At 42.7% G+C, this 13,709-nt stretch overlaps 1 protein-coding gene across 8 annotated transcripts in view; it reads right to left on the reverse strand.

Moving 5' to 3' along the window:
• Nucleotides 1-3,269: 3,269 nt before the first annotated feature.
• PAX2 (paired box 2) overlaps nucleotides 3,270-13,709 on the reverse strand; it is a 91,316-nt gene continuing 80,876 nt past the window's right edge. For 3 of the 8 annotated variants that reach the window (XM_069796475.1, XM_069796474.1, XM_069796480.1), the window contains exons 10-11: nucleotides 10,947-11,033; nucleotides 3,270-9,613 (exon numbers count right to left, since the gene is read on the reverse strand). In XM_069796475.1, the coding sequence (XP_069652576.1) occupies nucleotides 9,492-9,613; nucleotides 10,947-11,033 (209 nt within the window). In that variant the 3' untranslated portion in view covers nucleotides 3,270-9,491. Of the gene's footprint in view, nucleotides 9,633-10,946; nucleotides 11,034-13,709 lie in introns of all 8 variants that reach the window. The other 5 variants (XM_069796481.1, XM_069796478.1, XM_069796476.1 and 2 more) reach the window with 3 other exon arrangements.

A 13,709-nucleotide genomic window follows, 5' to 3' on the forward strand; every position in this document is an offset into this window, starting at 1 on the left:
TAGACATTGCTTGGTAGAAATTTGGATTCCTGGATTTTATGTCATGTTCTGAGATTTCAAGCGTATCTAGAGAAGTGATTTTCAATCTTTTTCAATTAGCAAACAGTAAAACCAAAAAACAATCAGTAGAAGAATAGCTGCCAGTATAATGCATCTAGGTCCATAAGCTCACTTTTCCCAGTTACATTAAAAGCAGTTTCCTTAAAAATAAACCAGAAAAATCTAAAAACATAAGTCAAAAACTACTGATCTTGATGTTAGAGAAAGGGGCATGAAAATAAGGGGCTTTGGATTGATTTGCTTCTTAATGATGATTTGACTTCCATATATGAGTCTGAAAAGTGCATATGTGGAAGCTGCCTCATTAGCTAGGCACTACAACTAACCATTGCTGGTGTATTAAGGAGGTGCCAAATGCACGTCTGTAGTTAAAACTGTGTTCTGATGGAGGCTGACATGGAGGAAAAATGCTTCTTTCTTCTGTACACAGAGGTACTATATCTGTGTGAAATTTCACACTGTTAGTCTTATACCCTTTGGGTTTTCTGTGTAGGTTTTGTTTGTCTTCCTTTCACAAGTGTTCAACAGGGTGTGTTTGAAATTGGTCTCAGGCTGAAAGTCATTATGTTTGTAATATTTCATTGTCGGTGTGTCTCTCTAAAACAGAATGATTCGTCTCCTTTTGAACAGGCACAGGAGCAAAGCCAGTGTAATTCTGATGCAAATGATATGTTTTGAAAGGAGACAATTTAGAAATGAAGCGATTTTTGTTATGTTTCATAACAGAAAGCTTATCCTTCAGCAAAGACTAGTGTGTAGTTCTCAGTGAAACCACAGCCGTGTGTTGCATTGCGTCAAGACAGTCCCTTACAGTTTTTCTCCCCAGGGGCGGAAGCCACAGGCGGTTTCAGTTTCAGCTGGTCAGCATTTACTTACAAACTCTGGCAGCAGAAAGTTAGGCTGCTTGTAGTAAAGATGGATGTTGCCTCTGTCCTGAAACCTGGTGTTCCTATCAGAGTAGTAAAGGGGACTGTGGAGAGCAGCAGAAAACAGTAAGGATAGAGAAGGCCCTCTGAATGTGTGGGGGAAAGGGGTGTGTGCAGAAGCCAATAGTGCCTGAGCAGGGAATGTGGGGTGCAGGATGGTCTTCCCAGTGTGTATGACAAGGAACATGGGAAGGTTTATATCTGAGAGGGTAGAGGGCAGAAAAGGAGGAACGGGGATTACAGAGAATCTATGTTTTCCCCAAGAAGGGCAATGCTGAGGGACAACATGCCTGGGGCAGGAGAACTGGCAAGGCACTGAAAGGGTCTTGAGGGAAAGGGCAGAAGAGGTGGCAGGAGGCAGAGGTTGCAAAAAGCAGCCAGGGTTGACAAGGGGGTTCTTGTGCTACAGGGATAAGGAAGAGTGGAAAAAGGTCTTCTCCAAGCAGCTGCTATGGAATGAACTTGCAGGTAGTGTTTTGAACCTGAAATGATCAAACATGCTTTGGATGGGCAGCTTCCACCAAAATGTCGCACAGCAGGAGGCAGGAAAAAAACCCAAGTCTTTGACAAGCTTTGGTATCAGACCAGCTCTGTCAGCCTTGCCAGGAGTTACATGGCCATTTCCAGGTCTTGTGACATTTGAGCTGCTTCCAAAAGCACTAGAGCACACGGTCCCTGCAATGCAGTGAGATGCTCACTTTTCACTAAAAGAAGTGAATTTCTGACTCTTGCAGTGGAAGAGGCACAATTAATATAGCTATAGACGTCTTGAGAACACTAAAATTAAAAGTCAAATAAAAGTTCTTTTGTTCTTATTTTATATACATGTATATAGACATATATGCAAAGTGATATCTAGTGTTATATACAAATTACGTAATTTCCACTCAGCCTTGTGATTTTTGTGTGTACTTGATTCATGATTTTCAAGTGCGAGGGGCTGGCAATACAGGCTCCTACAAACTTCCTTTGCTTCACTGCAGACAGCTCTTGAATCATGTAAGTTAACTGTCCTGAGGATATCCCCCAGCTTTTTTTTCTAAAGCAGACAAGAATTTATGTACAGACTGTTTACTGTGCATATCTTCATTAACCACTACTTGTTTACTGATCTGATCCTTCCCTTAATATTTTAAAGTATTTTCCTTTGGATACAAGCATCATTGTGTAGATTTACTAGATGATAGTTTTCAGGATCAATTTTTTCCTTTAAAGTATTGGTGCCATGTTTATTGTTCTTCCTTTTTTGCCATTCCCCAGGTCCTTACAGTTTTTCAGTACTGATTGTGTGTCCAGTAAATTCATCCGGTACCTTGATTAATACCTTCAGATCTGTATTATCTTTCCTTGCCTACACCTCATTAAAGAACTTATTTATTTTTAAAAAAGGTTGTCATCATCTCAGAACGGTCAAACTTTTCTTTATTTTTCTTGTCAGAGTAATTATAAAGAGGATTTCTTTACTTAGTCTTGCATAATCTCTTACAATATCATTTTCCTCATTAGGAGACAGACTGCGGTGCTCTTCTTAATTTTATCACACAACATTTTCACATGGAGAACTCCCACTGATTATGCAGGATTATTAAAGGAACATAATACTAGTTGGAATGGTAGAAATAGCTCCTTCATGCAAGTATTTCCTTTTGCAAGATATATAAGTTCTTGGAAGTTGCAAAAGTTTTGCTATAGTTCTACTATCAGTTATGGAGACTTACAAGAATGTCAGGGTGCAGTTCTCTGGGCTGTATTAAGTGCGATACAAATGAGATGATCATGCTAGCTTCTAAGTCTTTCTTCTAAGATTATTTTACCAGGATGAATTTTGAAAATCCATTTTGCTTTCTTCTGGTGCATCTGTCTGTTGATTCTCAGCCTGTCTTTCACCTCTGACAGCAAATGTACCTTAGTAATTTCCTTTGATTCCAGTCAGTTTAACATCCAGGATCTCATCTATTAATCCACTGTTTGATTCTTACCACCTAAACTTCAGTAGAGAAAGATAATTCTGATGCATAAAAGATTTCAGAGTTTTGGAATCCAATTTTGTTCTGATTTCGAGTGCAAGCCTATCCCTGCACAACATCCCAGGCCTGTCTGTTTCGCAGGTGGCTGACCCTGGAAACCCGAGGCCTCCGACCAAGATAGTTGTCAGGCAGTGTTGCTGCAGTGTTGTGAAAATTGAATTGCTTTTTCCAGACTGTTTGGATTTCAACAAATTGACTTTCATTTATGGAAGATGCCCTGTTCAAGGATTTTCAGCATATTCTGTTAATACTGCAAGGGAAAAAATATAAACTGAAACAAAAGGAAATGTTTTAACTCTGATGAGCAAAAGCTTCCTGAAAGCATTTGACTGCATGACTGCACTTCTGCAGACTTTCCTTAAGATACACATGCACCAGCAAATATGTGGCCCACTGGCTTCCATAAGCTGTTGTGAAAATATTTTTAAATGACTAAAAATTGTAGAAGCAAAATTGATTTAGCCCAGCCTGACTCCTCGCTACGTCTTTACTCCGCCTCTACGACCTTAAACTGCATCTGACTTCCTGAAGAATTAATGCTTGACTGAGGAAAAATTGAGTGAATACCTCAGTATTTGGTATGTTTATAGCATACCTTAATATAATGCCTAGCTCTTTGTTAGGCGGACGATGAATAGCTTGGAGAATGGGTTATTAATGACGTTGCATTTGGTTTTGCCCCTAGTTGACCAAGACAGATAGAGATTAGGAAAGAGCAAGCTATAATAAAATATCAGGCTAACAGAATGACTTTCGTGAAACTAAAACCAGGGTAGCAGAGAAGTGGATGTAAGACCTGAGAGCTGTCAGCCACCCTCCCTTTACTGAGATCTCACACACAGTCCCCACAGTGCTCTGACAGAGCATCAGGGCTGATTCTGGAAGACTTAAAATCCTCCTAGAGGCATGCTGAGTAGGTGCTGCTCATCCCCAGTTGGGGCTATGAGGAAACAGGTGTAGAGGGGAAGGGGACTCTGGGTTACCCCACATCTTTCTGATGTTCTGGCTACCCAACAGCATTTTGATTTTCTGAACTAGCCAGGAAGACCTGATGTGTTATGGATCACTGGGAGTCAATTGAGTGAGATCGATACAAGAGGGAGTCCTGCTGACAATGAATAGGAGTGTGGTGGTGGCTGGTGGGGGCTCAGGGGCTGGATTGCACTGTAGGTAGTTGCAAGCACATGTGGTGCCTTCCATCGCATGGCGTGGTGGTGGTTGGCAATCATAGTGTTATTTACATGGTGCCCAAAGCCTGCTGGGTGCAACAAACGTAACATCCTGGAGACCTCAAGCAGAATCCACTGGAGAGAGAAGCGCTGAGGGGGAGAGAGAGAGAAAAGGAGAGGGAAGGAGAAACAAGCCAGAAGCCACAAAAATGACATACAAAAAAAAAAATTGTTTTTATTTCTCATGTGCACAAAAAGAGAAAGGAAAAGAATCAAACAGAACTGAAGTGATGAGGAGAAGCCAAGAGTGGCTGCAGCAGCCTAGAATGGATATGACCCTGCACCTGGCACTGGCCCCCTACCCTCCACGGTCTCACATCTAGCTTAGCCTGGAGAGCATCAGCAGAGCTGCTTATGGTTGGATTTGTCATCAGTTCTGTAATTGTCATTGTTTGGTCCCTCCTCCCTGCTTTGCAAGTTTGCCACCGTCCTGGGCCCAGACAAGGAGCACACTGTGGTGTTTGTGGGGTCCCTCAGAAGCCCTCATTCTGTCAGCACCAAAGGGGGCAGCTATCATTCTTATTTCTTTTCCCAGAGGGGTGCTTTTCCTTAGGGACAAAAGGGTGGGGTTTTTCCAACAGTTCAGCAAACCAAACATCCCTTTAGGAAAAACTTTATGTGCATATATAATTATATACTCGAGAGGACAAAGAGGTGCAGGGTTTTTGTTTTCCTTTTCTTGTTTAACATCCTCACCTTCATGTTGTGATTAATTCTGAAGTCTTACTCTGAATTTGAATTGTTGCTACCAATGGGCCAGAAAGCATGCAGGCTTCTCCCTTTTTCCACAGCAGGGCTCATTGCCACCACCCCTCCCCAACAGATTTACAGGTCACAAGGGTGTCAGCTTTAAAGCATCTGCCCCGTGCAACCCTCCCCCCATCTTGCCCCACATCCCATGGGCCAAAAGGATGTGGGAGCTTCAGAGAACAGGACTCAAAAGTGCTGCCCAGTTTTAAATGCCATGGTCCCTGTTGCTTCCAGTGAAGCACGGCATTTAAGAACTCACGAGAGTCTTCCCCCGCAAAAAAAATGGTGACAGAAGGAGATCTGGTCACACAACATTTCTGCTTGGTCCATTAGATAAAGCAAACATAGCAGCAGAGCTAAGAATGATAGGAGAAGAAAGAAGCGAAGGGAGAGCTAAGAAAGAAAAATAAAGAAACGAAGAATGATTTGTGAGAAGGAAAAGAGAGAAATGTAATTGAAACATTAATTATTATTCAGAATAATACTTAATGCTTTGATAGAATTTTCTTTCCAGGATCTCAAAGCACTGAGCCAGTGCCAATTAATTCAGCTGCACAATCCCCCTGTGAACTGGGAACTATTGTTATCCCCATTTTACAGAAGATTGGAATGGAGGCATAGGGGGGAAATTGGACTTGACAAAGGTTCTCTAGGGCCACGAAGACAACTGGGGAGTTTGAGGTCCCAGATACCTGTTCTCATATCAGTAACGCTCTTCCCTCTCTGGATAGAAAAGTGCATTGGGAATGAAGAATAATAAGAGAGGGATAGAAATGGAATGGAAAGAGGGTGTGAGAAAAAAAATGGGAGAAAGGGAAGAGGCAGCAGAATGGAGGAGAGAGATGTGAGTCATAGACTTCACCAGATTTTGCATAGTGATTTCTTCCTCCAATTCTTTTTCATTTTTTCCTGTAAAACTTTTTTAAACAAAAATGAAAAAAAAAAAATCCACCTATAACAAAGCAACTGTTGGCCTGTTGGGAAAGGGGTCCTTCCAAGGTTTGGCTGTTCCCTCAGGTTCTGGATTTGTGCTGTGCTTTATTGAACACATCGTTTTGTTTTCAGTGAGCACAACGAGACTTGCACAGTACAGACAGCGTGTTCCTTATCTACAGGATGAGACGAGGCTGTTTTAATAACTACCATGATAAAGATGAAGATGAACTTATATACAAGAGGAATTGCCTTCACATTACACACATTATCTTCCTACAAAGCAGCAATTATTTTTGCAAATAACATAATATTAAATAATTGGTAGAATTTTTGCGTTTCCTGCATAGTCCAGTCTAATGGAATCTATATGAATATTGATGGTTTTCTTCTGCATAATATCACCACATAAATCCCCATGTCAGCTACTAGACTTTAGCTATAATACTGCTTTACAATGCATCCACCGACTGTAAATCAAAACAACCAACACAAGAAACTCTTTGGCAAATGTAATTCAGTACATTCGCATGGGGGTCTACAGATGGTGGTGGAAGAGGATTAGACTGCCCAGTCCTTTGCATAATTCTGCTTTCCTTTTAATTTCCCTGGTCCAACTACATGCCATACTTACGAACTTTCCAGACCAATCCAAAACGTGGTGGAAATCTTCTTTTATCAGTGGAGTTACACCAGCAGTGGATTTGGCCCTCCAAGGGTCAAATCAAGCCAGCCATGAGTGAGCCAACCAAATCCTGCTTTCATACCCTAGCTCGTGTCTCAAGTTTAGTGAAACACCATTATAAAAATAAGCATTTCTGAGCTGCTAGCTTCTCTCGAGGTGGCCCCTGGACTGCAAGTTGCCAAGTGTGAGGCATGACAGTCTCCTTTTCTATAGCCTCCTCAGGAGGTTCTCCTTGCTGGTCCTGGGATTTACTGCCTCTGCCCCAACCACCTGCTGAGTGAAATTAGGCAGTGAGCAAGCAGAGCACAGGCTGTACTGAGAGACTAGAAGGGAGACTTAGTACTAACAGGGTCCAGCATCTATCTGGTGTCTGTGGTGGAAAACAGAAGGAGTGGTAAAAGTAAATTTTTAGAAATTACTCAGAATTTTCTTCTCATATAGAATACGATGAGATAACGGGCCAAATTCTGGTCTCGGTAACAGCGTAACAACTCTGCTATTTGCAGCAGGTTACTCAGAGGTAAGACGTGCAGAATGACACTTTTAATAGATCAGGAGTAACCTCTTTGATTTTATTCTGTACAGAAATAGATTTTAGCTCTATATCTTCTATGTAAACATCCCCCCCAAATACCCTTATCATTTGGGCACCCCATTAAAGAAGACACAGACCTATAATCAGCTAGAGCCATGCAAGGGCTAAAAGTGTTAGGTGAAAGGGGCCTTTGGGATCAACACAGCTGTTTACTGATGATGGATTTCATACATACAAGTTAAACTTGGAGACAGAATACCGAGTCCACAACCACATCTCCTCTGAGGCTTGGAACTTTGGATTTTATACATAATGTTGGCTGTACAGATTGCTCCGCTGTTCACTTTTATACCCTTTGGGGGTTTGATTCTCAATCCTGTCTTTGTCCATGGACAGTAGCCCACGAGTTTTATCTGAAACCTCTCTAAAAAAACAAGGATCTACTTTGGCAGACTTGATGCCCTGGGGACAGGCTATAGCTGCCTTCATGTTTTCTTTGAGTATTTTTTAGGAAGTGTCAGTGCAAGGAACAGTTTATGAGTTTGCTGACAATACAGGAGTAATAAGCATTTCTATTGACAGTTAGCCTTTTGCAGAACAGTGTTTGCCAGTCACTTGGGAACCAAAAAGAGCAGAGAATCCCTAGAGAATCATCAGGTGAGCATTTGGGATAAGGGGTAAATATTAGGGCGCACAATACAGGGTTGGAGATGAAAAGATGGGGCTCTATGTTGGGACTGGCTGGTAGGATGCAAGCATATGGATTTGAATAGAAGCCTATAAATTAGTAGGTGTATGAACAGATGGACTGGGAATCAAAGGGGGCCCATATAGCAAGGCTATAGTGGTTAGGAAATTAGGTGTTGGGCACAGATAATGAGGCTGTTGTCACCGGCAGAGGAGAATGGGTGTTGGGCATATCTAAAATTGCAAAAGTTGGGATGTGGGTGAACTGAAGTCGTGACGGGTACAGGGATTAAGGTAAAAGTTGTGGAGGCTACGGGCTAGGGAACCAAGCAATAATCCCAGCCAATCCTGAATTTGTCCATCTCAGTCTCAGCTGTCCAGAGGGCAATCAGATGGGCCCACATGAAGCCCCACACTTTCCACCACACAGCGCAGTTAGAGCGCAGCTGGGCTTGTTTTCTTTGTTTGCCAACCAGTGACATGGAAAACGTTTGTTGACTCAGAGTGCTTTTTTGTCGACTGATGTGTTTGGTAACTTTGTCAGATGTGACTTGTCCACACTGCTCCCCAGAGACAGGATTTGGGAAAGGGGGAGGAGAAGGAGACGACAGGGGTGGAGCTGGCATCCAATCCTCTCCAATACCACCATCCCATTGTAGTGCAAAACAGAAAGGAAACAAAACCCTAGAGTGAAAGAGGAGCATCAAACGTCAGAGAAACTTGTCTGCCATTCAGGTGGTGGGGAGGGATGGGACTTGGAGTTTTATTTTTGTAAGGTTTTTTAATTATTATTTTGGTTTTTTTGTTGTTTTTGTTTGCTTGGGTTTTTTAGAAAATTGGGGATTTGTTCTTTTTTTTTTCTTTTTTACAGACCTTCATGACAAAGCATAAAAACACAGTTATATTTATATATCTATTTATATATTTCTTCATTTCGTCGGTTGGTTTGTAAATGTTGCTCCATCCTCCTGTCTGAGCTGATTGTGTGTCACAGAAATTGTGGGTGTATGTGTGAGGTTCCTCCCAACTCTGGCCTGCAAAGTCACCACACGTGAGGTGCAGCCAACTATGGGGGAAGCCATGCTGGAGAGTGGGGATGAGGAGGTGCACAGAGAATCCCTCGTGGGGTGCGGGTAGTTACTTGGTCCTATTCTTCATTGCCAGGTCTCTGTACTGCCTTCTCTGCTCTAGCCAGACTGTTCCCTCTGGCCTGGGAAACAGGGTGAGCATCACAGGTTACACATTGTTGAAGAGTCCACCACAGAAGAGCATATCTTTGGGGAACAGTGTTTCGTGAGCAGCGTTCTCCCCTGCTTCCCCTGGCCCTTACCGCTCCCAGAAGAAGGGGGTCCTGTAAGGCAATGGCTGCCAGCTGCATTGCTTCCCAGTCCCCCTGAAGTCCTGGAAGCCAAGGGGACTTCACGTGGCTGAGCTCTGCCCAGGTGCGGTGGAGGGCTCCCGCAGGAGAAGCCACTTGGCCGCAGGCTCTTCCTGGCATGGGGGGAGCGGTCGGGGCGGAAGGCAGGGGGAGGGCGGGGGGGTCTCAGTCTTGAGTGGTGAGCGCTTGGTCCGGCGCCTTCGTGGCGAAGAGGAAGGAACTGGACTGTGGGGAGGAATGGAGAAGGTCTCTTCACCCTTCCCAGGGATGGAGGGAGGTGATCAGACAGGTACAATGTGGAGGCCTAAGCTGTCGCCCTGCAGTTTCATGTGGTTTCCATGGTAACTAGTGGCGGTCATAGGCAGCGGCAGCAGTGGGAGGTGCGGAGCCCCGGGATGTGGCACTATAATAATAAGGGGAACCTGAAAGTTAACACAGGAGAAGAATGGACTGGTTGAAAGGACAAACAGTAAAAAAAAAAAAAAAAAAAAAAAAAAATCAAAGAAATAAAAGAAACAAAGGAGAACTGAAAAGGAAAGGAAAGGAAGAAAGAAAAGGAAAGGAACCAAAAGAACGAACTTGGGGACTCAGCTCTTAATGGGATTAGGGAAAGGCAATCAGCAGCAGCCAGCCGAGGGCTGTGTTTCGCTGGAGAGGTGCTGCTGCGGCGGCCTCTGGCTTTGAAGCGCCTCTACGGGAAGGAGATCCTTTTGCTCCTTCCGACCATCAGTAACCTGGCAAGAGGGAAGCCTGCGAGCACTGCAGCACAAAAAGGCCACACCTGATCCACAAGGAAAATGTCAGGGTCAGATGTTCTGAGCACACCTAACAAAGTATAAGGGGTCACTTTTAAAACCAGGAGGGGAGAAAGGAAACAAAATTACCATGTTATATTGCTTGGGATTTTGGTCACATTTGGCATGAAAGCTCTCTAGAAGGTTATTGAATGTGTGTTAAGTAGTGATTGATTATTAAGATCACATTTACTGAGATTTAACAACACTGGAATAAAATGTGCATCTATTATCCAGTTGTTAAACCTCAGTAAATATGTAGGTAATAATCACAGCTGATTTATTTTACATATAATAAATCTCTTCCTATTCCCTTGCAAAGAAATGTTGTGTTAGAAGATATGGTCTTACGGGAGTGTTTTTCCCCTCTGAAAAAAACCTGACTATTTCTGGGCATATTAGTCACTACACATTGGATATATCCCTGCAAGAAAACTCTGTTGGCTATTATAAACCTAGCGATGCAGCCTATCTCCCACTCTGGACAGTGTTCCAACTGGTGCGATAGGAAGAACTTCTATGGGACTTCCAGATCCCCAGGAACTGACTCTGGGTTTAGCTTGGGAGAAGAGTGAAACCTCATCTGGATTTTTAATCAGACCTTGAATGGATGGTGATTGCTGCCTGAGAGAGCAGCAGAACCTGAATTTAACTTCTGATCTAATCTGGAATGAACAGTGGATGCAGCCCATTGAGAAGCCAGAGCTGAACTGGAATTCCGAACTGTCTCATGAAAGAGGAATCGGATTCAGAACAGATGCAAAACACACATGAGGTACATACCCATCTAGACACTGGACCGGAGACTGAGGAAAAAGGCCCCTCACCTGCCCAAATACTTGAAAACCATCTTCAGAAACAAAAAAAACAAAGAAAAGAAAACAAAGAGACAAACAGAAGGAGCGCGAGGCTGGGGGTGTGTTGTCGGAAAGAGGTACTCACTTAGTAATGCAGGGTTGCTGAACCGCCAGGCCTCGTTGTAGGTTGTGTACTGAGGGTGGCTGTAGGGGTTCCCTGAGAACTCGCTCCCTGGAAGAAACCAAGGAAGGTGTGAAATACAGTTAGGAATGAAGATTTACGTTTGCTATTTCATCAAGCCCGTGTTTATGCTGAATCTGTATGCCAGCAAGAAAACTACTGTAAGTAGCTTCCTTGCCCAGCTGGGACTGTGCCCTTCAGGACACTGTAGTGTTTGTTCAGCACAATGTTGCTTACCCATACAATTAAAAATGTAGGATTGACCTCTTCAGAATCAAGAAATTAGTTTAAAATAATGAAATTCAATAATACAAATAAATAATTATACTGGTTTATTTTTCGTTGCCTTCTGACTTCTGATTCTCAGGTTGCAGTAGGATTGCATATGCAAGCTTTTTCTGCAATTAATTCTCAGCTTTCTTTTAAATAAAATCTAAGGTTCTCCAGTAGTGTCAAGACAGCAGGCATGGGAGCTTGACAGGGCAAGCTCACAATAAACTCCTTGGAACTAGCAGTGCTGTCGATGGCAATATGTATTGCTAAGTTTTGTTTGTAGGGTACTGAGGGTGATGACATATTTGTGGAGAAGAGTATCATTTGGTTTTGGAAATGTTCTGAGAGTAGGGTGGGCTTAAATATAAAACAAAATGGAAAACATATGAATCATTCTTTCTTTCTTACTCTGTATGATGGTGTTAGTCAGAAAGGTGATTCATATATGATAAACCCCACCTTTATGCTTAGTTAGTGAGTTAGAGAGAAAACTTGCTGCATTCCTGTTCCAGAAAATAATTTTCTAATGAGTAGCTCTTTAGGTACTATTCTGAATCTGAAAGACAAGCTGGGCTACAGCTCCATTTTTCACATTCAGTAAAATGGGCCCAAACCAAAATACTTGTGAGCTTTGGGATCTAATAAGACTGTGACCCAAGATATGAATGTTGTAGAGTCTTCTTAAATATGCAGTTTTATTCCGCATAAGGAGCTGAGTCTCCTTGTTTTATAGAAGGCTGTACAGGGCTAAGGGAATTATGTTTGGTAACTGAAGAGGTATGGTGCTGCATTCAAAATAAATAAATCTCCCAAAACTTAAAAATGTATGACTCTGTTAAGTAAAAACATGCCATTATCTGATCATAACCTCAATTTAATGCAGTACCAACAGACTGGGGACAATTAGTGCCATCTGAAAGGCATTATGCGCTTAAAAGACAGGGGAAGAACAGCATGACTATTAGCTTCTGGTCTGCCCTGAAACAGTGGTGGAGTTGTTATAACAGAAGTGTTTGGAAAGCACCTGGGGTTCCTTCTAGATACCATGGAATAGGGAAAGAAGGCAATGCAAGATGCGCTGGAGGCCTGTGATACCATTACAAAAGAAATGTCAATTAATTATACTGTAATCTCTGCAAATCTCCCCTCACAGACAGTTAAAGCCGAAACCACAGAATGTCAGATAGTAGAAATGAAATCAGTTGAAGTCAGGGAATTTGCACTGGTTTAAACTTGAGGAGAATCTGTCCAGCCAGGTTTTTTAAAGACACTCAGGGTAATAACCAAAGTAGTCAGTATGAAGACATGTATGTATCAAAACAATCACTATCCAAAGGTATTTTAGTCACAGTAGTTTTTAGTTTCAGCGTAAAACCTCATTTTGTCTGACAGACCTTGCTAAATACGATTTTAATGATAATAACTCAGCATATTTCCATATCTAGGAACATCCTGCACTGAAAATCCTGACAGCTAGCTGGGAAGGAATAGGTAAAACCTGTTAAGGTGACCCAAGATGCTGTGGGCTAGGATACGAGAGCAAAAAGCAATGCGTGGTCCAGATTTATCTCTACTGAAGTGCCTTTTCTGTGGGATATACTGGAACGAGTATATGAGGCTTTGAAATGCCTCATACAAACATAACTTCTCTGCATGGAGAGAAGAATTTCTGATATTTCAAGGCTTCTCTCTCACCTTCCTCTGAGTTGTCACCCTAAACTGTTTATAGTGTTCTTAAAGCATGGGTTAAGTAGAGGAGAAAGAGCCCCAGCTATGGAGAGCTGGGGAGGAGGGAGGGCAGCCACTGGAAACTGTTTATTGACGAGGAGTGAAAGCATGCATGCAGCAGGATAATGAGCTTTTGAGCTCAACTGTGACCAAGAGGAAGTGAGCTATCGCCTTCCCCGATCACTAATGAAACAAGTGTAATTTCCTCATCAACATTGGATTCTGTTTAACGACTCCCTGCCGTTGCCATCACCAGCCCTCTGCAGGCTCTACACTGCTCTGTGTAAACTGCAGTTCCCTTCAGCGGATGCTCACTTCACCAAAACAGTTTGCAGAAGCTTGATGGCCGTTCTGGGAAAGAGGAAGAATTGAGACGGGGATCAAAGGTGCTCTGTTACCTGTTCAGGAAACATCTTTCAGACATATAGGTTAAGTGAGCATAATACCCAGTTCATCCTTCTTTGAGTGACTAACCTCTGCTTTTTCAAGTGAGTGCTCAGAGACTACTGGCTTTCATCTGCATCTACAGCCTCGGACCTGAAGTTACAGGCAAGGGCAAATGCAGGATATGTATCTTACCACATCATCCACATAAACTTCAGAGATATTTGCATGCATGACTGACCGTGTTGCATGGATGTACTGCTACTGGAGACAAGCCCTTCTCTAGACTATACAAGTAGAAGTCTAGTGAAAGGTTGTCACGGATAGAACAGAGCAGCTTTG

The sequence above is a fragment of the Haliaeetus albicilla genome, chromosome 11, assembly GCF_947461875.1.
Source record: "Haliaeetus albicilla chromosome 11, bHalAlb1.1, whole genome shotgun sequence".
Taxonomy (NCBI): domain Eukaryota; kingdom Metazoa; phylum Chordata; class Aves; order Accipitriformes; family Accipitridae; genus Haliaeetus; species Haliaeetus albicilla.